We start from the raw sequence: 26,334 nt of genomic DNA on the forward strand, positions 1-26,334 counted from the left end.
CTAGTGTAGGAACCTGGTTGCAGCACTCTCTAGAAAAACAATCTCTTCTCATCTTCAAGACTAGAATCTGCTGGTGCTGATTATTTGTCCTCCCCTCAAGATACCTGTTATGTGCTGCTGGTTTTGAAACTTGGTGTCCTTGTGCAACTTTTCTCTGTGCCATATGAAGAGAGAAACATAACATGGCAGGACAAAATGGGGACTTAGTTGGTGAAGAAGGGAAGGAGAAAAGGATTAATGTCGTTGGGACAGTATAAAAAGAGGACATCCAGGAACAATTTATTTTGCCCAGTTTACTTGTTTCTTCTCTCTTTATCTCCTCCACACATAATCGTGTGTGTCAACTCCACAAGGAGTAAAGAAAAATACCTCTACAACAATGAGGAATACTAAGAACACTGTAACAGGTCTCATACAGAATGAGATTATGATGGAGGGCAATAGGAGATGGAGGTCTTAAAGGCCTCTTGCTGTTTGTTTCTTGTTTATACTTCTCTTGGTGCTTTTTTTGATTGTTTGCTTGTTATATATTCATGTGTGCTTATAAATTTTTTCTCGTTGTAAATATTCAGATCTTTGTTCCTTTACTGTGATTCAGGGACAATCTTTCTGATCAAATATTTTTGAATCAGTAAGACTTGTTAACAGTTATTATCAAGATGTACCACCAGACATTCCAATCATTGAAAACTTTGAGAAATTGATTTTTCCTTACCTAAATCATTCCTGGTTTGTTAGGAAGTGCTTTCATTTAGGAAAAAAAGGAAAACCTCATGCACAAAACAAAACCCAGAAGAACTGGAATGTCTCTCTTGGTCAGAGAAAAGGCAGAGCCCCTGGGGGCTCCTCCAAGGAGAGTCAGCTGCTTTTGCAGGATGCATGTGAAAGCAGGTACTTCCAGCCTAGCTTCATGTTGAAGCTTTGCATGCAGAGTAGGAGATGGTGCCCTTCTCGATGACATCCCAATCTTCAGTCTTCTGTTCACTGTGAAAAGTGTAATTTGGAATCATAGGCAAGTGACAGATGCAAAGGAGGGAGATTTCTGCAGAAATTCAGGTATCTTAATGTAGAGGATTTCTTCAAAGCATTGGGCAGGGAATGAATGATCTGGACCAAATATCTTTGTTTTCTATTTCCAAAAATGAAGAATGCAGTGGTAATCAGTTCCTCAAAGCTGAAGTCAATACAGCAGTCCCATCATTACTCATAATACTACATATTTTCCATCCAGTAAAGGAATTGTCTATCAATCAAGTAGGGTTACTTAAAATATAGAAGTTGTGAACACTGTCATTTAATTCAAACACAGAATTCTGTAGGATGAAAACCACGGTACCTAAATTACCTTTCAAGTCTATCATAAGAAAGAAAGCATAGATCAGATACACTTAATCACTATAATTAACTAGTTTACCTTTATATCTCTGATTAGCTGCGGATCGTAAGCCTCTATTTTCCTTTATCTCTTTTTACAGTAGAATATAATTCCTATTGAGAATGTCACATCGGTTGTGCTCTCTGTGACAATGGAATTAACTTGCTTGGCCGAATGGCAAATCTATTATTTCAACATGTACTCCCGGTGCAGTTAGAAATTCAGAATGAGCTAAAAATAAATGCTTTCCATATGAGATAATTTCATTTCCTGAACTTGTGTCAGTTTGTAACAGAGTTAATAAAACTTTTTCTTTAAATGTATCTCATCAGAATGAGGAAAAGTGATTTTTTTTTTAAATTCATTTGAAGTATTCTTAATTTGATTTTTACACTTTATGAAAGTGGCAATTTGTGATCCATCTAACAAAATTAGTTAGTACCTCTAGGTTCAGTAGCACCACCTGCCTTTGCAGAATTATTGCTTTATTGAAACTTAATGTGATGTTGCTGTAATTGATGGTAGAAGCACTGTTAGCCTGTTCCAATCACAGGATGAAATGCTTAAATCTCATTGAAAAAAATTTAAAGGTAATGTGTTTTGCCTTATTAATTTGGAAGAGACATGCTCCAGGTAGAATGATGAGTTTGTCATGCTATAGAACTGCACATAAGCTTAAACTTGTGTCTTAACAGTCTTCCTGATGGTGTTTATGTGCCAGTGCCACAATTATTATTTTTAGTCTTTTTTTTTTTCATTTTGAAAGAGTCTTATAACAACAAAATCTGTGTGCAAGAAGCTTGAGCTAACTGTACATATGATCATTTAATGTGCCAAAAATGACATATGCAAACACTGTGTAAAAGAATTCTTCATCACTTTAAAGTTTCCTTTAGTTTCTCTTAAAGCCCTATTAACAGCACTATTACATAAAACACTTTCTTGAAAGAAATGTGATTTTTATAGTTGAAACTGTGCTGTCAGCAAGTTTTAGATTAGTTAACTGAGTATGTCACTAGAATTTTTTTCTACAGTTACTGACAGACCAAAATAAATTATGGTTATTTTAAAACATAACAGGCATTGCCATTTATAATTAGAGTATTGTAATGTAATGTAATTGTAATGTATGTTGGTGTAAATCAGTGTATTCATCTGTATGCAGTTTGGTCTGCCTTCACACTTCTACTTCACATTGCGTGCTACTAATTTTTCCTTGTGATTTAGAAACAGATTTATGTTGGCTGTTAACAGTCATTATTATATATATACGAGGTGTCTGGTTTTGTGTATAAATATACATATTTAAGAATATATATATACAGACACACACACACACACACACAAAATTAATGACTGTCCTGGAACCAGAATCTATGTTCCAAATGCTCACTGATTTCAGTAAATGTGGAACAGATTGGTAAGACCCACAAAGATGTTTTGGTGCTTTTTGGATGCCTCGGTGATATGGAATGATCTGTCAGGGACATGCTTTCACTGATATTGTTAGGCTTACTGTATTTTCTTTTAAAAGGTCCTTTGCCCATAAAAATTTATTTATTATGTGAACACGAAATAGCTGTCCAACGTTTTGCTGATCTCCTTTTCTCAAGGAGTCTCAAACTCTTTGATGTTGTAAACACTAAATATCATAGTTTGCCAGGGTACATCCTGTCCTGTCCTCTGTCTCCAAATGCTTCCTGTCCTGGATTCAGCCTGTTAAAGTGTCCTGAATAGCTGCATGTTACCATCTAAACAGATTGTCTTTAGGCTGGAACATGCCTTGATAGCATGGCAGGGTCATTGTTAAAATTTAGAACATTTATAGCAGTTATATATTGCTCCTTTAGGAGCCTTACCCAAAGAGCTAAAGCTGTCTTAGTTACTGCAGTCCTGCCTATTTTGGTGCAGAATTATGCTGCCAGAGCAACCTGTATTAGACTGATCCAGTGGAATGGGATGAAACCACTGTGGAGTCATTGTAACCAATGGACACTTTAGTGCTTCAGCTCGTTTTTGTGTTCAAAAGTTACCAAATGAAAATAAAACAGAAATAGTTGAAATAAATGCATGACTTCAAGTACTTCAAATATGGAATACATCTCACCTTTATTGGTGAGATGTTTAAAATGAGTCTGAAGCGCCAAAGAGTAAAAGTTTTGAGCATGTTTAACCAGCAAATAGGGAGAAAAATATTATTTCCCCCTTCATTTTAATTGAAAATACTCCATTTCAATTTAGTAGAAACATAAATAATCTTTAGATTGAAAATTGAACATATACAATGAGCAGTTTATTCCAGAAGAGACTTAAGAAATTCATGTGTCAGTGTTAGTAGAAAAATATGATTTTGATGAATGCAAACAAAGTGTGGAAAAGATAGTAGTACCGTAGACTATTTTTTTTCCTGTTGATTTTGAAACAAGACAATTGCTCACTAGAGACAGATGCAATATAGCAAGTTACTGCAAATCTCTTTTTGTGTCCATGGAAGATTCTGTTTTGTAGAGATTCTGATATTTTGCTCTAGTTGTTCATTAGGAGCTGAGACTCTCAACAACAAAATTAAACTAGGTGTTGAGAGAAGTAGGGCTACAATTTGGAACTTTCTAACTGCTTGGCCTGCTGTGCTATATACTCCAGAGTGATCCATAAAGGGTGTAAAATTTGAAAAAGCGTTTTCGGCTAGAAATTGGACTTTCAGACTATAGACCAGTCTTCTTATCACCTGCTATATCCCCTCAGCCAGCCGTCCTCTAATGATTATAATTGATTTTAAATGAACTGTTCTGCAGTATATTAATAGCTTGCATCTTGATGTATTTATTAATTTCAGTCTTTCTCAAAATGCTGCCTTATGGGATCCAGTTCTTGATGGAAAATAATAGACCTTTAAACATTTGTTTCCTCAGTGATCAGTTACTGCGTTTCACTTGATTTGTGAAGAGGACCGAATTTTTTTTTTTTTTTTAATGTGCTGAAGTGCTGATCCAGAAAGAAATTGTATTTTTTTTTCTGGCCCTGCAATTTTTAATTGCAAAATTCCTGGTGAAGTAATGGCTGTAATGCTAGCTGTGCTAAGACTCCCTACTCAGAGGGTCCAGATTTAAAGGCACGTGAAGAGATATTGGAATATAGAAATCCTAATTGCAGTGGTTTTCTCTAATGAAGTATTAATAGTATTCTGAATTGACTGTTCAGGCCAGGTTCAGATTATTCAATATTTTTTTCTTTTCTTTTTCTCTTTGCAGGAGACACTGGATTTGAGTAGACTGTTATTTTTAGGGTAGACATGGCCTTTTTTTGACATTGCCAAACTATAATACTATCTTACATTATGCTGAAGACTGAGTCATGGTGAGAAGTCAGGGCCCAATTTTGAGAAAGTGGCTCATGAACACTTAAATGTATTCAGGCTTTTCACCCCCTCTTGTATGCCAATTCTAGTCAAAAACTTGCATCAGAGGTTAGTTGGTGATGTGCTGGAAACCCTTTTTTCTTATAGACCTCATATTGTGAATGTTAATAGCCTTTTGTGATATAGCACTTTGTGTGAAGGAGGTCCAAATAAGCAACCTCTAAAGCCTCGGATCTCTTCCAAAGGAGTTTATTGATTTTCCCTTTATAGTCGTCTCTCCATCCATAAATTAGGTGCCAGACCTGTTGGATCAAATGTTTGTTCAGTGAGCAGTGAAGCCAATGCAGCTTCTTTGTTGCAGGTGTATGCTCAGGGCCCACAACCCCTCTCTGTACCACTGTTGCAGTCATTCCTCCCACCCATCTCCGTGAGGCTGCATCCTGCTAAGCTCTGTGTGTGGTGAAAGATAAAACTTTGGACAATCTTTTCCTCAACAGAGGCACTTATTTGTGTCTTTCTCAGCCAAGTCTACCTTGTAAAAGTCTTGTCTATAATTATCTCTCATGTGAGATAATTATAGTTCTGTAAATTTTTCATCCAAACACAGATTTGAAAGAAACTGGGCAGACAGGGGACTGCTGGGCAAACTGTGTCTTCTTGTTTTGTGGGAAAACACATTAAAGAATGTTATTTGGAAAATTACCTGATGATTCTCTTATTTCTCTGGGTCACTACAGGACTAAATATTTACTGATGATTTTCCTCTAAACTGCCTGCACACAGTCTTGAAAGGTGAAAAAAATACAGCTGCTTGAAGTAGAGACAAAGGATTCACTTTGCCTTGTATTCAGTTTAGACATTATAGCAAGTTGTAGAGGTCTAAGTCAACACGACATGATGGGACATGATCAGACTGTTCTCTGCTATAACTCTTGGTTCCTCCTGCAGAAAAACGAAACTATTTAAGAATATAGAAAATATATTCTACAGCTCAGACCCGTGGCATATCTAGTCCTGTACTGTGTGTCTATCAGTGACAACAGCAAGTCCCCCATCATCTTTATTAGAGGGCATGTCCATGTCTAACATCTGCTGTGGACATATTTTTGAAGGCTTTGTCTAATCTCTTTTTAAACCTTCTGCTCCTGTTTGCTTTCACATCCTCTGCTTCATAAAAAAGTACTTTATCTTTTTGAACCTTAGCTCCTAGCAGTTTCAGTAAACATCCTCTATATCTGGTATTGTGGTACTTGGTGGATAATTTTGCCTTCACTCTACCTGATGTTCATATGATGATGCTGTCATATTTCTTGGTCATATTTCTTCTCCTCTCCAAACTATGGGCTCCTACCCTTTTTTGCTCTGTCTTCCTGAAGTATTTTGCTTCAACCTGTTAGTAATTTTGATTATTCTTTCTCTTAGTGGTTTCTCAGTTCCTGTATCTGTGCAACTGATTGTTCCTTCCTGCTTGGAGCTCTTTTCACTTGCTTTATTGAGCTTTAACCTCTTTTTGTCAACATACTCCCAAAAGTGTCGAGAACGTTTTGAAATTATAATCTAGTCTTCCAGCATGCTTTCAATTTGCACTGCTTTGGTTTTGATTGAAAACTTAATAAGCACATTTCATTTCCAGTCCATAATTTCAATTGATAATGAAGACACGAACAAAAACAGATACAGAGCAGAATCCTCTGAATCTTTTCTAAAATGTCCTCCCATTTTTTTCAATGAGCATGATATTTCAACGAGCTTTACACCTCTACTGTAATAATCTGGACATAGCTTGTGTGGTTTGTAAGAAAGTTTATATGTGAGTATATATTATTATATTTATATGTGAGTATATATTATTTTCAACTCCTCCAGCAGGATAATAGGGCTTGTGACTGGGAAAGATACAAATCAAAATTGATTGGTGTGTCTTTTTCTTGACAAAACTTCTTACCTTCTAGGTGCCTGCATATAACAGGTTCATTATTGTTCAAGTATTTTCTAGAGACTGAAGTTAAAATGACTAGTTTATTGTTTCCCAGCTTCTATTCTCTGTCCAGCTTTTTTTTAAATATGGGTAATATGTTTGCTTTACCCAGTCTTCTGATACTTCGCTCATGTTCATGATTTGTCGGAGGTCAGTGCTAAAGGTTAGTTTCTGTTAGTCTCGGCCAGTGCCTTAAATATCCAAGGATGAAGCTCACTAAGTCCAGCCAATTTAAAAAACATTTAACTTAGCACTCTTAGATCAGTTCCTTCCTATTATTTTTAATAGGATTTTAAGTGTTGATTGGTATTAATCATACTAGCTGGGAGGTTCAAGGCTGCAGCAGAGATTATTAGTGTACCTGGATTCCAAATTAATGGAAAACAGTCTTTATAGTAACATTCTTCTCTAAGAAACACACAAGAATGATTGCTTAATTCTTGAAGTCCCATTCCTTGCTATCTTTGGCAGGTGTACTGTAGCATGCAGATGAATGCTGTTGTCCTCACATGTGTGTTCAGACACATTGCAGGAAAGACCAGACTACTGATACAACAGAAGATGTGAAAACCTGCCTCTTAGAGCCTCTTTGGTTCTGATAAGCAGATATAGACTCTTTATTAGTGTGGTGCATAAGTATTACATTCTTTAGTCTTTAAATAGTTATAAAAATGAAGCACTAGTTCAAAGTCATGACATGTTTTGTTGTTATATGCTCAGTTTTTCAGAAGATGCAGCATTGCAAATTCATGGTTCCTGTTTCAAGGAGAGAAGGACATTTTTGTACTTTAATGGAGGAAGAATAAATTTCTGATTAAATATCGTGTGTCACAGAAATACCTATTGTTTGTGAAGAAACTGAAAGCTTTAAGGGCCATTGAGGCAGCTTAACAGCCTTTGAGCAAGGGGAGTGCAGTAAAGATAGAGACCTTTTTCTTGCTCTCATTTTCAATTCTGCTTGGGTATCACAGGCTCTGATGTAACCTTGAATGACATAGACTATCCTTTGTCTTAATAATAAACAGTTAGGGTCCTTCTCAGACTGAACTTTAGTCTGAATAGTACTGTACTGCATACCCATTGTGCAGCTTTTGCTCTTTTTCTCACTCTCTACCTGGACTCATAACCACATGAAAAATCCCCATGCTTTGTTTTAGTAAGTGCAGTGTTTTGGTGGATTTGTTTTTATCTAAGTATTATTTAAGCTGGATGAGTCAGGTGAAAGAGACACATTTTGCTTTCAGTAATTGATAGTCCTTCTTGCTGCAGGAGATTCTTTCCCAATCTTCCATAAGCTCTGAACAAATCTTCCTGTCACGCAACAGAATTTCTGGGCTTGCACATCGGTACAGTCAAGCTAATAGGTGCTCTGGGCCTGGGCCTCTTAGCATCTATACCAGGCTTTAAATATGTGAAAGAGAGAGTGAAATGCTCTGTTTGTTTTTAGTGAGTATGGGAAGGGAAAAAAAGAAATGTTACAGCATAAGAGACTAATGTTAGGCATCAGTATGGTGCTTAGGTGTGGGATGGAGTTGCCTGAAGAGACTCTAGGATCTCTTTCAACTGGAGATGTTTAGGGACAGGTCAAACAAACATCTGTTAGAACTAATATTTGTATAAATTAATTGTATGTAGGGATAGATGGATTGCATAAGTTTTATAGTTCCCTCACAACCCAGTATTCTGTAATTAAGTGTTGAAGACTACAAGTTTGAACACTGAGGAGTTTAGGTGTTTGCTGAAGGAAACAGGAGGATAGGTCTGATAAGCTAAGAGGGATCCCAGTCGCCAAGGTGGTATGCAACAACTTAGCATCATGCAAACAGTCTGCCCAAGCCCACAGATAAAGGAGTCTGAAGAGCAATCTCGCAGCTTCCTTCTGGTCTGTCAGTGGTGTGAGCTCTTTTATCTTCCATTCTTTCATGAAGCCTGCTATTACTTGCACATACATATACCCATAGGCATGGATAGGTGGTATAAGGGAACAATTATATAGTCTGTTCTAATCTGTTTTAATTAGACAAAGCTTATTTGAAAATTGCCAGCAACGTGGCAAAGTGGGTGAAAATAAAGATTTATTACTGTTGTGAAAAGGTAGGCTCAGAACACTTGTTTGGTGCAAGTAGCTATGTTTTAATTCTTTGTTTTCTAATAAAAATTTAATTTTAATCTAAGCAATTTCCAAATATTAATTTCTCAAGTGTATATAGGTTTAAAAGCAATTAAAAAACCACCACTCAGCAGGAGTAATTTGAAAATGAACTATAAAACTCTTCAAAATCCTCCTTACTATGTGCATAAATTTTTTTCAGTGGTCTTTACCTGACCCTTCAGATCTGTGGCTGAAAACGTAAAGTTAGGAGGATTACAAACTTCAAATTTTTGCTTTACTTTATTTAATATTTTGTGCTTTCCTTAGTTTGAAGAAAAACTACTGTTGTCTCAAGGTTTTTTCTATGAGGATTTAAAAGATTTCCTATGCTATTTGTAACCATATGGTTAAGCTGGCACCTAAGAAAAAATGAAATAATTAATTCATTATAGTTTTCAAAGACAAATGCATAGTATAAAGGATCTGTGAAAATAAGAGCAATGAAATAGATTTGTGTGGTTCTGTCTTTATTTTAGTGCTGGTAGAATAGCAGTGGTCTTACTAGTGGTACTAAAACTTTTCTTGCTGCTTCCAGTGAGCAGCAGTCAGTCAAACTGCAGAGCTTGACAAGCTGTAGACATGCAGAACTGAAAGAACAGGGAATTAAACTTCATACGATTTTCAACTACAATAAGAAGACAGAAGTCTAGAAACCTTGAATTTGTTCCCCAAAATTATGTGGAATAGGAATTAATGCTAGGTTGGGAAGATCCATTCAGAATTATTTTGGCCTTCCTTTTCCATATTCCTTTAATGTGACCACGTAGAAATTGCTGCCATAAAATTTCCTGGTATTGAACTTGAGAAATCTGTTGCAGCTATATGTCCCTGTGTGTGTGTGTGTGTGTGTGCATCCCACCTTCTTGTGATACCATATAATTTTTGGTACACTGTAGCTATTTATATGGATTTTGGGCTTTAGGCAGGTTAAAGCCTTCAAGGCTAACGTGGTCTCTTCTGGTCCAGTGGCCCCATCACTCTCTCTAGTTGTTCTGCTGTTTGCATGGCAACACAACAAGAAGATGGGAGTTATTCCCTGGAACAGTGGCATGAAGTCATTCATACTGTGTGGTAGCTGGGATGCTTGTGCTACGAATTTACCCAAAGTATGGACTGTGAACCAGTCTCATTGAGTAGAATGGCTGCAGTTATCCATGTTTGGGAGGAAGAAGAACCTTACAAGCCATACTGGGTCACATTCCCTGCTCTTAGGTGCTAGAGAACGAGCCCAGGCTCTGTTTGGCTTGCTGGCTATGGGAGTAGCTTTGCTATCTTGCTGCCACGGTGATATGCTCAGTGCATGGAGGAACATGCATCAAAGAGTTTCTGCAAATGCGCTTGCAAGACTGTAAAAAACTCTGTGAGGCAATGGTCATCTTAACAGGAGCGTGAAGCATCCTGATGAAGAAATGGCATAAAGCAGTGTCCCACATCTGAATACCTCTTTTTTTTTGGCACTTCTTAGTTTTTCTTGCCAGTAGTATGAGGCAACGAGACAATGTTTAACATTTTTCTCTTAAGTTCTATTGTGCATCTGACTGCAGCCTTAGTTCTGGACACCCAGACGCAGTAATTTCTAATTATTTTCATATGTTGCCTAGCAGCAGAAAAAAAAAAGATCCAAATTTTATATATTTCAGAAGTAGGCAATTTTATGGTTGAAGAACTTTTCGTATGCTGCATTCTTGTAAGATTTTAGATAATATATTAGAAACACATATTTAAACATGTATTTGAAATGTATAAAACTGTCTAATATGTATTATATTTAAAATACTCATATAACTTATACAGCACATTTGGTGTGACTGTTAAAGAGGATACATTTGTCACTAAATTTCAGACAATTTTTTTTCCAGTTTGTCTGGAGAAGTTGTTTGCTGTGTTTTAGATTTTCACAGACTGAAATAAAATGTTGGTATCTTATTTGTTCTAAAATGCATAAGCATGTTTCTTCTGGATTGTGCACTAGTTGGAAAGTTTTTGAAGCCTATATATGGGAAAATGTTCTTTTGCTCTGGAACTTATCATCTCTTAAATGAAATGTCAGGAACAATGGAAATAATATGAAGTTTGTTATCAGCTGCAAGCATAACATTGCTTCCTTTCCTGTACACTTTTCCTGCTTTCCTCTGCACTTTCCCATTCCTTTATGAAGCTTTTTTCTTTATGTGGCATTTTAATTACAGGGCAATAATGAAAATTAAGAAAATAACTATGGCAACAGGAGTTAGACATTTATATTTTTATATATGTATGTGATTTTGTGCAAATTTACTTCAGTAGAAAAATGTACAATATATATTTTTTTTGAACATTTGGTTTCAAAATACAATATACTTTGTGTTTGCAACTATGTAAATTACATGTCAGAAGACTGTCTTTAGGAGGTTTCACGTTTATCTAGGGCTCTGCCAGGTGTCTCTGATTTATTACTGCAAGATTTTGTAAGGTAGTGATATGCCATATTTTAATATTTAGTCTGAGATGTGGAGGTCATTACCTATCATACTGAGCAACAGGCTTACATTGTTTCCTTGAATCCCATCTATCATCTGTGAATTTGTTTTCCTTATATTATAAATACTGTGGGGCAAGGACTTGTCGAAATATCTGAGTTGCTGTGACAATTATAGCGACAATGTCAGTTACTTTTTGTAACAATAAGAAAAAAAAGACTTTTTTCTTCAGTCTTCTTGCAATGGCATGTTTTATTTCAGCCAGACATAACAAAAATTTTGAGTGCTATCCCAAATGTGTACTTTACCTGTGAGGTGCAATCAGAAAATACGTAGTTAATGTAGGAGTCATTATTTTAATGCATAATGCTTTCCTTGTGGTACAAACAGAAAGCAGTTTAAGTTATGAATATTATTTGTGACATGAATTATTTAACAGCATCTGAGGGATTTAAAATACATCTCAAGGTGATACTTGAAGGACAATTTTGAGCGTGTTTTCATCCTGAGGTGTGTTTCATGTTGACAGCTATGGTGGTAAAATCTTCAAAGAGTTCTAGATCTTACGTAAAACTTTTAGAATCTCAAGTCATTGACTCGAATGTGCTCATGCCATTAAAACTTCTTTTAATCTTAATCTCTTTCAGTCCCAGCAAAGATGCATTGTGATCTTTGCACTGGTATGCTGCTTTGCAATTCTGGTTGCACTGATATTTTCGGCAGTGGATATTATGGGAGAAGATGAGGATGGACTCTCAGAAAAGAACTGTCAAAATAACTGTCGGTAAGAGGTAACAAACAAAACTTCTCTTTTGGGGTGGACAAGAGTATATGTTTATTATATAAGAGCATGAAGTAATTAAAATAGTTCTGTGGTGTAACTGGGAAGAGTAGGTAATAGAGAAAGAAATGGTTTCTCATTTTGAATTTCTGGTTTTGGAGGTTAGTTTGAGGGGAAAAAACCACACTTTTTGAAGTTATTTTTGGTGGTATGTTTTGAGCAAGACCCTTGTGCTGGCTCAATTTTTTTTTGTAAGCCTGGGTCAAACCCATTAAGTTTCAGTAATTGAGTACTGAGGTGACTCACATAGTTCCCAATTCTTTAATATCTTTTCATCAAGAGCATTTCTTTCTTTCTCCATAAAGGTCACTGATCACTTTTGACCTAAGACTTTATGTCTCTTTTATGTAGAGGGAGCTTTTCCATGTTCCTGTTTGTTGCACTCTCCGAATAGATATACTGGCTTGCCTACAAACTGTGAAAAAAATTAGTGGTATGATCAGAAAGGCTGGAGTGCTGACAGTGTTGGATTAAGATTTGCCTCAGACACCTGCCCATGGTTGTGTCTTTTAACTTTAGTTTTAGTAGGTGCTTAGGGGTTTTTTTGCCTTTTAATTCCAGACCGTGAATCTCATTTTGCTGCTCTTCACTGTCAGCTTCCTCCATGAATCTGTTCATTAGTGATGCCTAAAGCTTTTCCTAGAATGATATTTTCCAAAGTCCTCTTCTGTTCACCAAAAAGCTGATTTACTAATCATTTGTAGGTTTCATTCCCAGTTATACTCAGTTTGGGTTCCTTTCAAGACTGTAGCTTTTATATAAAGTACCCTCTCTGATGCACTTTGTGGAAAAACAGTCATTGTTAAATAACTTCTCAGAAATCCATTCTAATCTGATCAGGGAATTGCTGGTGTGGGAAGGAGGCCTCTGGGCATCCTGCAGTCCATGACCCTGCTCAGAACAGAGTCAGCTACAGCAGGTTGCTCAGGAACGTGCACAGTCAGGCTTTGTGTAGCTTCAGGTATGGACTTCACAGCCTTTCTGGGCAATCTGTTCCACTGCTTGTGCAAAATTTACCCAGCTACCATTGGTTGGGTGCACAGCAAGTAAGAGATAAATGAGTTTGTGTTTTAGAATAATTGAACAAAAAATTAATGTTTCTCTGAGACTTTGATCCTTACTTCTGCCATTCTTTGTTGATTTTGTGTGAAAACTCTTTCAGGACAGTGCCTTTCTATGCTGCACCTGTCACGTTGCAGACAACACTAATTCAGAATCCAGAAAATTTGATTATGTTTTCCAATTGTAATATGTTTTTATAGTATTTTTTACATGATGCTTAAAGAAAAAAAAAAAAAAAGAAAAGATTCTTTAAATGTGTAGCTCCATTCAAATAGGATATACTTGCAGCATCAGGTAACTTTGTTCTGAAACCAACCATCCTTTTGGCACTTTTTTCCAGGATTGTTTTTAGGTTTGGTTTTGTTCACTTCCTTGTATGCCTAGAGGTCTGAGCAGCCTTCTAATATCTTCTCTAAATCTTCTAGTGTTCAGCCAGCTTCCCTTTCCCCATCAAGGTATTAGGTGTTCTTCACTGTGCCTTCCAAAATTTTTAAAGATACTTCATATGTCATCTCTACACCCACCATCTCCCTGTGTGAATCTTTGACAGAACTAGGTCAGATGAGGGAAAAGTCTTTCTGCTCATTGACTTCAGTGTACTGCACGCGACCCCAGCACACACAGAAACTACTGCACCATATTTTCCTCTTAGTTGTATCAATTAAGGGCTCCCATTTTGTTCTGGGCAGCTGCATAGCCCTAACCAAGGAAGGACTTCACCTTCTTCCCTTTGTATTCTTCAAAGGGAAAAAAATTCAGAGTAGCACTGATGTACAGTGCTTTGGAAACCCAGTATATTATTTTTTTCCATGTGTGAGATTGACTGGTTTTGTCCCTTTGTACGGGTTATAGCAAACTGCCTTTCCTAAGTATATTTGGCTTTGCTCAGTTTTTTTCTTGGTTCACATGTGTCAGTCTTGTTCTCTCCTGGACTGTGTTAGAGAAGCCTGGGACTAAATTCAGCATATTCAGACTTCAGACATAAGAGTCAATTAAACTGCTCTGCATTTACAGGGATAAAAGTGATCTCAGACCCCATCTCTATTTTAAGGTGCCTTTCACAGAGTGTTTCAAGTGTATGATCTAGCTATTAATGCCTGAACCAGAAGGCATATAAGTGCTGTGTATATAAACTGCCGAAACCATTTCTAATAACAGTATCCAAGTGCTGGCAGCTGCTACCTGCTAACATTAAATCCTTCTCTCCATGATGAAACTGGAGTCCTTTATGTGTTAAATACATTGCAGACTTAAGTGCTGCAAATCAGTTGCTATAAATGGCATATATTTAATTCTTGGGGTAAGCACTTTTAATAAGTAAGACAAGAGTTATTGAATTCTTATATTTCTGCTGTGTGAGTATTTTCACTGAAATTCAGCAAGAGGTGCTTACATTTGCAGGATGAGCTGAGACAGAATGGTAATAGATGGTCCTCTTTTTTTTTGTTGTTGTTGATGAAATGTTTGTCAAATACAAGTTTACATATATGATCCTAGAATTCTTTTTTTGTTTTAAATTACTGAATTTTTTTAAGAAGATTGATGGGAAATGATGCTGTGAATTTGAGAAGAACTTCACTGATAGTTTGTGAAAGACTTTTGTTTTCAGAAAATTTCATTTGGTCTTTTTATTTTCAAGGAAAATACACCTGAAATGGTTCTTTGGCTAGAAATTTTTGGAGTTTGTGTCCAAAAATAGTGAGAATTTTTAAGAGAGAGAAAGAAAAAGTAAGAGGAAGAAATTTTTAGAGTCTAGAGATTTTTATAGCCTGAGGGAGGAATCATTGAGGTATGTTATATGTGGCACTTGTCAGTAAAGCTTACATCTTTTTTTGTTGTTGTGACTTTATTGTCCATGAATACAAATATGGCCTTTCTGATCTACTTGTTGTAATTCAACATGAGGTTCCTCCTCCGTAAAACATTCCATAAACTCTTATTACAGGAGGAATACTTACTGCACATGTTCCCAAAAGGACCTTACTCTTTATTGATGTAACTATTTCTGCTGGGGTCTTTGTAACAAAGACAAGTCAGGGAGTGGAAAAGCAGGCTTTTTTGCCTGTCTTCTCTGAATGCTGAAGGGATTGATGCTGCCTATCTAAAAGGGTGCTTAGGAAACGGCACTTTTTTAAGAAATGAAAATCTGTTTGAAAGTAAAATTATGGATTGTGATTTGTAGTCTTTGGGCTATTTGCTGAAAAACTCCGTCTATGATTGAGAACTGAAAAGCATCTTGCCTTAGAGGTCATTTGTGACTGCCACAATGGGGAGCCAGATTGTTGGAGGCTGCCAACCCTTTCCCACTTTGTTTGTTACACAGGGAGAGGAACTTGATATTCAATACTATTGAGTCAAATATACAACAGAAGCTTGAATATTTGAGATGTAACTAAGAAATTATTGAAATTAATTTTTTTTGTCTTTTGACATGAAGATACAGAATTTATTCTTTTTAAGCCTGCTTTGCATGTTGTAATCTGAAAATACAAATAGGTAAATTAAAAGAATTTACAACCCTTTCCTAATAATGGTGGGCTAATATTAGAGCAAATAAACATAATTATCAGGTTAATTACCAAGCACCATACAGTGCATTTCAAATAAAGAGACGGGGGAAGGTCTGTAAAATTTATCAGGCAGACAAATTCAGATTCTCATTTCAATTCTGAAGCCTGAACTCTACTGTCTGAAAACTGCACTGGTTTAGATGAAATAAGGCTGTTTGTACTTATTTACACTGTCCCATAAAACTTTCATGCTGTGAATTATATGTAGAGAGATTGACTGATTGAAATTAGATTTTTTATTTTATTTTTTTACAATAGAACCACGTCTGCTGAGAGGCAACTTTTCACTTCAGAGAGTGCTGTAAACTCTTGGCTTTGTTCCACAAAATTTTATTTCAGAATGCTGAACTTAAAACATACACATTATTTTTGACCCATCCTGTTAGAAGGAATGGCAACTGATTGACATTTAAGGAATAAAAAAAGTAGTAATGCCTGTGAAAAGTTGTGGCTTTGCAGTTTGTGCTTGATATGTGATGGAAATAATTCTCTCGAGACATCCACACTAATGTTGTTAGGCAGCCCTGATGGATGAGACTGGTTAAGAGGATACGCTTAGCAGTCTGGGAATTTTGCCTATCTTGCTGTGGGTCCATTAGACACTGAATCTATAAAATTAGATTATTGTAATTTGAAAATTGTTCGTTTTAATGGCTGATCTATTGTGAATAAATCTTGGCTAGCCTCTGGCCTAACATCAGTCAGGACTTACTTGGCTTTGTTGGAATTGGCCAGTAAACTCTAGACATGGGAAACAGAAGAAATTACTACTATTAAGAGATGGTCTCTGTTTTTCCAGACTCTTTGAACCAAGGTCATTTTGATTTATTAGCAGTAATTTGAGCTTTTCAAGGCTCAGCTTGAGCCTCTTCTGGTTGTTACTGCTGATAGTCATGCTAGGGTTCCTGTAGAGCTTGCACATGCCCTTAATTATCCTTGTCTCACTAGCTTTTCCAATATCCATTGAAGCAGTGGCAGCAGCTGGCACAGCTCCTGTCTCTGGCTGTGGTTTGGCCCTGTCTCTTGAGAGGGACTACAGAACAAGGTGGAAAAGAAAGCAGTGGTAGCTACCTTCTGTGGTTCCCAAGCTTAGCGTGTACTAAAACTGTTGTTTTAGTATAATTTTTTTTTCAGTTTTGCCATTCTCTGGTGATAATTGGAAGGATTTTTCTTGTTTTCTGTGTGTGTGTGTTTTCAAGGAAGGTTCTGTCTTGCATTTTGCCTCAGTGACAATATTTTGATAATTTCTCAGAGTAATATATAACAAAGGCACTTGTTCTTTTGTGTTTGGATTTGTGTTGGAGGAATTTGCTGTTCCGTATGACAGGAGAGGCAAAGCCTATTGATTTCATTTTGTGATTGTAGGGAGGCTTTGACCAGTTCTGCACTATAACAAGTAGGTGATGATGCTTGAACGATGTTTGTGTTTCCTTTAGATATTCTTTGGATTGTTTTGGATAAGGATTTTTATCCTCTATAATTTAGGTATCCTGGAGAGAAGCTGAATCTTCCTGTTGAATGCTAAGCTTTAGAATAAAACAATACCCTGCAACACCGAGTTCCAGAGATTAAATCTAGTTGTATAGAATAATTGTTTATACTGAACAATTACTGTGTGTTGCATCATTGCTTTCAGTTTCATTAGATGGCCAGTCTCCAGTTGTGAAAGAGGCCCCACAATTGGAGCCCATAATTGATTTTCTTATGTTACTTTATAAATCATTCTTTCAACTGCTTTCTGCTATTTCCCCAAGTAGGCTTTTGCAGCACTATTAAATAAGCACACTGCAGCACATGCTTACATTCGTTTACCTTGGAAGTGTTTTGCCCCAGGCTTATTGTGGGGGAGATTTTTCTCTGCGCTGCGTGGGCTCTGAGCATAGCAAGGTTTATATTGACTGATTTCTATTTAATAAACAAACTATGACAGGCATAATAGTTAAATGTCTAAACAGAACAAGATGCTCAGATTTTGAAAACAAGCCTGTTAAAGAGCAACTGAAGATTTCTATTTACAAAACAACTCTTCCACTTGGCATCAAAATGCCTTCTGTCAACATGATGGACAAGGGGATTGAGTGTACCTTCAGTCAATTTGCAGACAACACTAAGTTGGGTGGGAGTGTTGTTCTGCTGTAGGGTAGGAAGGCTCTGCAGAGAGAACTGGATAGACAGGATTGATGGGCCAAGGCCAGTGGTATGAGATTCAACAAGATTGAGTGCTGGGTCCTGCAGTGGGGTCACAAACAACCCCATGCAGGAAAAGTGGCTGAAAAGCCACCTGATGGAAAGAACCTGTGAGTGCTGGTCAACAGCAGCTGAACCTGAGCCAGCAGCATGCCTAGGTGGCCAAGAAGGCCCATGACATCCTGGTTTGTATCAGCAACAGTGTGACCAGTAGGACCAGGGTAGACCAGGGTGTCCTTTCTACTCAGCACTGGTGAGGCCACACCTCATTACGAGAAGGACATTGATGTGCTGGAGCATGTCCAGAGAAGGGCACAGGAGCTAGTGAAGGGTCTGGAGCACAAGTCTTATGATGAGCATCTGAGAGAGCTGAGGGTTGTTTAGCCTGGAGAAAAGGAGGCTCAGGGGAGACCTCATCATTGTCTACAAGCACCTGAAAAAGGCTGTAGCCAGGTGGGGCTCAGTCTCTTCTTCCAGGTAACAAGGGACAGAATTAGAGGAAATGGCCTCAAATTGTGCCAGGGGAGATTCAGCTGGGATATTAGGAATAATTTCTTCACTGAAAGGGTTATCAACCATTGAAGCAAGGTGCCGAGGAGAATAGTAGAATCACCATCCCTGGAGACACTCAGGGACATGTTTTAGTGGTGAACACGATGGTGCTGGGTTAATGATTGGACTTGCTGATCTTAAGGTCTTTTCCAACCTTAACAATTCTGTGGTCACTGTTTTACCCTTAGTTTGGGGTAATATAGAGAATGAACTATAAAAGCACTTAGCTTTTTAGATGATCCCTAATTGCAGTCATTTTTATTTTTCCATCAAAAGAAGGAATACACTTTCAGTTGAAGTTTCTAGGCTGGACACTGAAAAGACCTGGTGTACCTCCTGCAAAGTCATTCAACATCCCAAGCCAGGGAGGGAAATCACTAATTCAACAAACTTGCACAAGAGAAAATTCTACCTGTCCTACCTTTAATTTTTCATTTTTAAAAATGCATTTCAGTGGAAAATATATGTATTAAGAGTTCCTCAGTACCTGTTCAGAGTACAATTTTTTCCTCTGCTTCTGCCCTGATACAAAAAAAAGGATATTTTTTTTGTTTTGCTTTTACTTTTAGCTATAAAGAATACCTTCAAAAGTTAAAAAATGTTTAGATCTTGTTCTGTCTGCATTACTCCCAGTAGATAGTTCATCATTAATTACACTGTATTGAATAGGTCTGGGCTTCTACTTATTTTGTTCAAGTGCACAAATGGATTTTTTTCTCCTGTTCTTTGTTCAGTTAATTATTTTCTCTGGCATTTAGGACAGAGGGCTTTAGAGTCTCCTTAAGGCAGCTTTCCCTGTTATGCTAAGTATTGTTTAGGGTGTAATACAGAGATTAACATATTTCATGTTCTTGAAAGTTATCTTTTAAGTATATGTGTGTTTCTCCTTTTGTGACTTAGAATTTATGAACTCACATCAGAGAAAATGTTCCAAGCTAACAGTCAAATTCCAATTACTTTCATGTTCCTAAGTAATGCAGGTGGGACAAAGGAGCAATTCATGTGTCAGAGTATCCTTTCTCCTGTATAGTTTGCTGGAGCTTCTCTATGATTAAATCTTTTTCTTTTCTCTTTTTTTTTAATGTCTTCTCTCCCTTCTCCCATTTCGACTTAATGTCTTCTTTCTCTCTTCAACTTAACATATTCAGAAAACTGAAATGATTTCATCCAAGCAGAACTCATAAGATTTCTGAGGTAATTTTCTATACCATATTGTAAGCCTATACTAGAAAAGAGTTATTAAATCTAAAATTACTGGTCATTCTCAAGATCTTGAAGACTGATTTGTGACATTTCAGGGAGGTTTTTATTCTGCCTGGTGAGAATAGCAATCCAACTTATTAAAGCTCCCTGATAAATCGTTCTTCCTTTCCTTTGTTGGGAAGCCATTAAAAATAGCTAAAAATTTTAGTAGGATTTGTCTGAATTCATGCTTCATTTCAGAGTTGTTTGTTCAGCCAGAGCTGACTTTGAATCAGATCCTACCAAGCACCTGTTCCAGTGACACCATTCATTTTTAATTGCTTCTCCACCCTCAGAGCAGTATATGAAAAAGATACTCATTATCCTGTCAGATTACATTAGATATATTGAGTTCCGTGTCTAATCCTACTATGGTACTGTGAGTGTCCTCCCTGGTGGCATGATTTGATACTCCTCAAGAGTGCAAGTGCAATGTGCTCGATGCTGCCTTCGGTGACCTGCTGAGTACGTGGCTGAGTTTGCCTTTCCAAGCACCAGGGTGGTGCCACAGTTCAGAGAAAGCAGTTGCGGTACCTGCTGAAGCCTAAAGCATCATGCAGAGCTGTCGGTCCTGTTTGCCAGGTGAGCTTGAGCTGACTACCTTTTTCAGCCACATGCAGCTCACTTTGCTATTGTATCACTGAGGTGGCAGTCAGGCAACCGTGGTTCTTGGTGTTAATGCCCTGCTGTGGCATGGGAGGCATGAGGGAGAAGTGATGGTCGAGGTGTGTTAGCACTGTTTTTTTCAGATGCTCTGCGCGTGTACAGGAAGATGTATTTTGGTGAAATGTTTGGGTTTTTCTGTTATTCTGAAGATTTTCTTTCTGGTTTATTTTCCTCTTACATGAGTGAAATTTAGGTGAAGCCAGAGGCACCTCTCTATGGTGTCACATGTGGCCTCTGTATGTCCAAGTCTCTAGTTAGTCAGAGTATCACTGTCTACAAGTAATGCTTTAGATATGAAGTACTCTTGTGTGTTGGGTAGCTGAATGTCAATGACCTTTGTTAATCAGACAGGTATGAGTTTGTTTCCTTTATTCAAATTACGCACATCGAATTATCTTGATCAAGAGGAAAAAATGCACTGGAGAATCATTTGATTACCATTATTATTTTTTTCAGGTTTTGTTTTAGGCTTTTTTTCCGTAATCAGTTGGCTTCTTGACAACATGACAGGAAAACAGAAAAATAATGAGCAAATACCAGCCTTGGCATGTGCCAGATGCCGTGTCTTATCTGTCATGTATTCTCTAATTTATGACCAGTCCTTTTCAAATAAGGTTATTGCAAAATTATTATACAGCTCAAAGGGAGTTTTCATGACTGATAGCATCATAATTTGGTAGGTTTAAATTGATTTCTTCCCAAGTGTTGAAATAACTCTTCTAAGAACCATCAGTGATTTGCCTGCCTTCTCATATGGGGGAGGATTCATCTTGCCTCAGACTAAACTTTTGATGGATATTTAATGGCACATTAGAAATGTTGAATCTGACTTTTTACTGTTTTTCTAGATCCACTTGGAAAAAATATGTTACCATGTATAACCACAGATGATATTTGATATCTTTCGTCAGTTTGGTGGATACATAGTTATTTGATCTTTACTGATCTGTCAAAATATTCCTTAAAAGGGTTTTTCGTTGTTGTCATTTATGAAATAGCTCCTGAAGACAGTTGGACTTGAATAATAAAAATTCTTAGAACTCTGCTTCTACTGACTGAGTACTGGAGAAAAATGCAGTTTTACCAGTAGTTTGGCAAAATAGGAATACGTGTAAGCTTCATAACTAATCACAAAACTTTAAAGAAGGAATGAATGTGTCACCATCATGAGGAAGGTAGCTGCCATTTGTCTTTTGTTCAAATGCTGTCAAAAATACTAGTCCTTTTTTTCACTCAGTTTTGGGTCGCTTGAATCAGTTCGACAAGTCCTTTTATTTGCAGTTCGTTGCAGTTGATGGTGAAGAGTAGACAGACTTGGGTTCACTTAAGGCACTGGAGGATACAAGAAGTGACATATTTTGGGCAATGAAGGACTATTGGAAGTGTCTTGTCAAGCACACAGCCAGTGCCACTGGGATGGTGACAATCTCCAAGAGCTGACCCACTCTAGTGTGTTTTGTAGATGAATGTGAGACACCTCGAAGATATCCTAAGCACATTCAGCTTTGGGCAAAGACAGGCTGCCACAACCTGGAGCCAGTCCATCACTCCACCAGCTTTGGGGAATGATATGGGGAAGCAGTAGAGATGTAACCTCTGCATGACATCAGACAAACTATTCTTTTCCCTGGTGACACATTTGTTTGCATGTGAAAAAGAGTTCTTCAGGATTGACTAGAGAGGAGCAGAACAGTGAAGAGCTCTAAGTTGCTCTTCCAAAGAGTCACAAAAATACCTAGGATAAACAACCAAGTGATTCTTATGTCCAAGGTACTGCTCTGGCCACGAGCACATGGTAGAATTTCTAGATTGAAATGTACTTCTAATATTTGAGGATTTTTGGTGTTTTCAGGGTTTTTTTTTGAGAGTCAGGATTTTGCTATTAAAATATATTCTACAGGGTAATTACCATTAACCCAGTTCATGCTTTTGGCTAAGGCCTGAAAAGGTGGGTGTTTTTTATTCTGTTCAAAATTGGTGTGGGTTTTTTTTGGTAGTGGTTTTGGGGTTTTTGTTTGGGTTTTTTTTGGAGAGGAGGTTGTTTTTTTTTTCTTTTTGAAGGGGGTGGGTTTTTTTACTCTAATTGCATCAGACTAAATCATTCTTTTAGTAGAAATATAAATGCTACTTTATTAAGCTACATAACATAACTGTTAGGGAAACAGGTCCCATCACTTTCTTCATCTTGGCCAGAATTTACCCATCAACTTTGCCTTCCCTCTTCCCCCCCGCCCCCTGTTTTTAACTTGGATGCAACAAGTTTTACCAGATACAGTTTTAATCAAATACAATTCTATATGGACCTAACTTAATTACCATTCAAAAAAAACCCCAAAAAAACCAAACCCACGCACCCCACAAACCAAAACCAAATTTAAACAAACAACAACAAAACAGAAACACAAACGGATGCCTAAAGCCAACACAATATAGTTAAACCTATCTTAGTGCTCCTAAGGTATTCTGGAACATTACCAAAGAATTTTGCCTCTGTAATTTGAGTGCAGGCAATGCCCTTTGGGAACAGATACTTTAAGTACCTTATTCTTTTCATCTGTGGGATTTTATTACTGTTCCTACCTTGACTATATCTGCTGAATTTGCAGTGGTGATTTCAAATAGTTGCTGACTAAAGTTTTTACCTTGAATTTTCCTTCATTGTTTTGCAAAGCCATTTTCTTAGTTCTCGCTAGGCAGGAAGGACAAAAAGAAATTAAAGGAAATGAAACAAAATGAAATTTCTTGAACTGATATGAAAATTTTAAAATTAAATGAAAAGTTGCAATTTAATTTTATTTCATGGGATTGTTGGATTGTGTAAATGTCAACATCATAGAATATAATTTTGTTTCTATTCTAGGTAAGAGACATCTTACTTTGAGGATTCTCAAAATATTATTGTTAACACCATAAAATCATGTTTATTTGTGAGGAAAAAATGATAGTTTCATTCTTGACTGGTTTCTACAACCGTAAGCTAACGCATTTATCTATCCCAAGTCATACCAAGATAATCAGGGCCTTTTAGAAAGATGCACAGGCCAAGAGAAAAGAGGGTAGCAATCACATTCCCACTTATTGTGTATTGATATATAATTATTCAGACCAAATTAATGTTACTCTTTATAGTTATAAAGTGATCATATAAGAAGATCAGGATTGTGTGGCAGGAAATAAAAAGACAACATATATTTTTTCATTAAATAAAAAAAAAAAGGTCTAATTGTCCCTGTAATACTTTGCTGTATCTAAGCCTTAGAAACTGCTTTTGTATGAAGTTTCGTGTTCACAAGCTGAGTGTAGAAATAAAATAAAAACATCTGGCTATCTAATTAATATATATGGCAGTGAGTGGCTATTTATACAGTATTTGTTGCTCTTTTGAGAGGCTCATTAAAGTTGATATGTTAGGGTATTTTAGTGTGTTTTACAGATGGGTGAACAGTAAATGGGTTGCTGCTCAAAAGAACTGAATAGACAACAGCTGAAAAGGGGCTTGTGTGACTGCTACACAGCTTTGCAGAGGACTAACTAACTATCTCAGCTGTTGAATTTGACATAATTTGAAAATCATGGTAATGGTATTTACTCAAAACTTAAATATGGTACAAACAAAGGAAAGGACTGAGATTCTTTTCAGTGGCTAAACAGGTACCTAATGAGCACTTACGGTTGTGTTGGGAAGTCTCACCTCCTGATTCCTGACCTGATGGATATTCAGGGTGTTCCCTGCAGTGTGCATGCCATAAAACTTAAGTGGGAAAATTGCATATTTAAATTTAAAAAGGCAATGTTAACCAAGAATTTCCTTATGCATGACAGGGGCAAAAATGGCTTCACCTAAGGAGGGCAGTGTTGTCCGAGCTGTCTGTGTCTTACTGTCCTCTTTTCTATTACAAAGGAAGCTGCCTGCCATGGACTGGGGGCAGACCTTCCCCAGCTGCCATTTATGTGCATTACATGGAGTGACTGTCAAGAAACAGGCACTTGATGTGAAGCAAACTGTTGTGTGTTATTGTATTTGGAAGGTTTTTTTCTAACATTTATAGATAGTGAATCTTAAAAACATCAGCTCAGAATTAAGAATGTATAAACAAATAAGAGGTTAAGAAAACAAACTCAGTAGGATTTTGTGTGTGTGTTTGTATAAATTGAGAATATAGTAGAACTGTGGCATCAAACTGCAGTGGAGATGTTTAGAAGAATAGAAATAAAACCTAGCCCAACCTTTGCATCTTTCTGGTGAAGGGGAAGGAGTATAACAGGCAAAAAGCAACTAAATAAAAACAAAATCTTCTGTGCCTTTCTCAAAACTAAGGAGAAAGTGGGAGGGATAATATAGTGCTTTTGGTAAGTAAAATTGGGGGTTAAAAAAGCTTTCTGTTCTGATGGTGTCCTTGTCCTTTCATGTCTAGAGATTAAGCAGGAGCTTTTGAAAGATGTAGACAACGCAATTGTGTGGTTTTTCGATAAGCATATCCTGGAGATCTTCAATTACAGTATAGTAGTGAACAGAGAAAACTAAATTATGTAGTGCCTCTTGCTTAATAGTATATATGGCATTCTAGATAATAAACAGCAATGGCAGATAAATTTCTTATTCGAAATTCAACAGAATTGGGTCACACTTCTGGTTGTTTTTTTTTCCTAGTGGAAACTTTGCAATGTGTACCTTGTCTGTCTTCATTTTAATTCACCTTGAATCCTCAGGATCCTCATGTTTTTATATTTCACCCTTCAGTGTAGCATCTAGCTGTCTGCAATGTGATAATGTGAGCTACAGATCTGTTCTTTACAAGGGTGAGGTTATAATTTTTTCAAGCAGTGAGTGATATAACACCTTGATGGCAGGAAAATGACAGAGGCACTGTGGCTGTGTCACATAGGCAGGATACTGGCAGGCCTTAATGTGGGGGATACCATCCTCTCAACTTCAAATCTGAGAAGTAAGCTAGATTTCAAGAACTTTCATTGTGAGTGTGGATGTTTTGAATAATGAATGGTGGTGTGTTAAATTGTTAATATGCTATCTACAAACTCTGACTTGAAGTAGTTCATGTTAACCACTCATGTGGGTTTAGTTTTCTCTTGGCTTACACACTGATTAAATTTGGTCATGCAATAAAGATGTTTCATCATTGCTTTCTTAATTTTACACCTCTTTAGATTTCTTTTCTTTCCCATTGACCGACGTCTATAACTTGTTTTCCCTTCTTTCTTTCCTTACCTGGTTGTTTGGGACTGGCTTTGTGAGATTCTGACAAAAGAATTACTCTTCCCTTGGGCTTTTCCTGACAGGCCTTTTTGTGGTCTTCCCCTATCCCCCAGTGGTTTAGAAGGTGGCATAAACTCCATTCCTTGGAAGGTTTTCAGACTCCCTCCCACACACATGCATGTTTCCTGCCTAGATGAGCCATCTCGAGTCTATATTTGGAGACAGTGTCTCGAGGATAAATGAGTTGGCCACAGTGCTGCAAATATCAAACGAATCCGCAGTTTTAAGTTAAGACAAGAATTCAGCTAATTAGTTTTGGTGTAAGTATTAGAAGGCTGTGTCATAAGATAGTTAATTTGGTGAGTATGCTTGTGATCCCAGTTTTATTAGACTTGAAATCAAAATACATAAGCTGTTCTACTCCTGAGAAGGATTTTTTTTTTTTTTTTTGGAAAGCAGTTAGTAGGCTTTAATCAGGTCTTCTTGGGTTGGCCAAGAGATGTCTTTTGGTGGGTAAATATGCTGGGTTAGTGTTTAATCAAGAGACACTATGGAGAAGGACTGCTATTCTGCTTTTAGCAGAGGAAAGTGCCCTTAATCTCTTACTTGGACTTGGATTCCTGAACGTAATTCACCCTTTGAAACTGGGCAGCCAAATGCTGGATGACTCACCTGAT

General features: G+C 37.1%; 1 protein-coding gene across 5 annotated transcripts in view; it reads left to right on the plus strand.

The window, feature by feature from the left end:
• PLD5 (phospholipase D family member 5) overlaps positions 1–26,334 on the plus strand; it is a 212,859-nt gene that overhangs the window by 57,095 nt on the left and 129,430 nt on the right. For 4 of the 5 annotated variants that reach the window (XR_007628899.1, XM_050315205.1, XM_050315208.1 and 1 more), the window contains exon 2: positions 11,970–12,106. Coding sequence is in view for 4 of the 5 variants with exons in the window: in XM_050315205.1 (XP_050171162.1) it covers positions 11,970–12,106 (137 nt within the window). In the remaining variant the exon portion in view is untranslated. Of the gene's footprint in view, positions 1–11,969; positions 12,114–26,334 lie in introns of those variants that run through there. The other variant, XM_050315207.1, reaches the window with a different exon arrangement.

This window comes from Myiozetetes cayanensis, unplaced genomic scaffold, assembly GCF_022539395.1.
Source record: "Myiozetetes cayanensis isolate MyiCay16 unplaced genomic scaffold, myiCay2020 scf2-11, whole genome shotgun sequence".
NCBI lineage: Eukaryota > Metazoa > Chordata > Aves > Passeriformes > Tyrannidae > Myiozetetes > Myiozetetes cayanensis.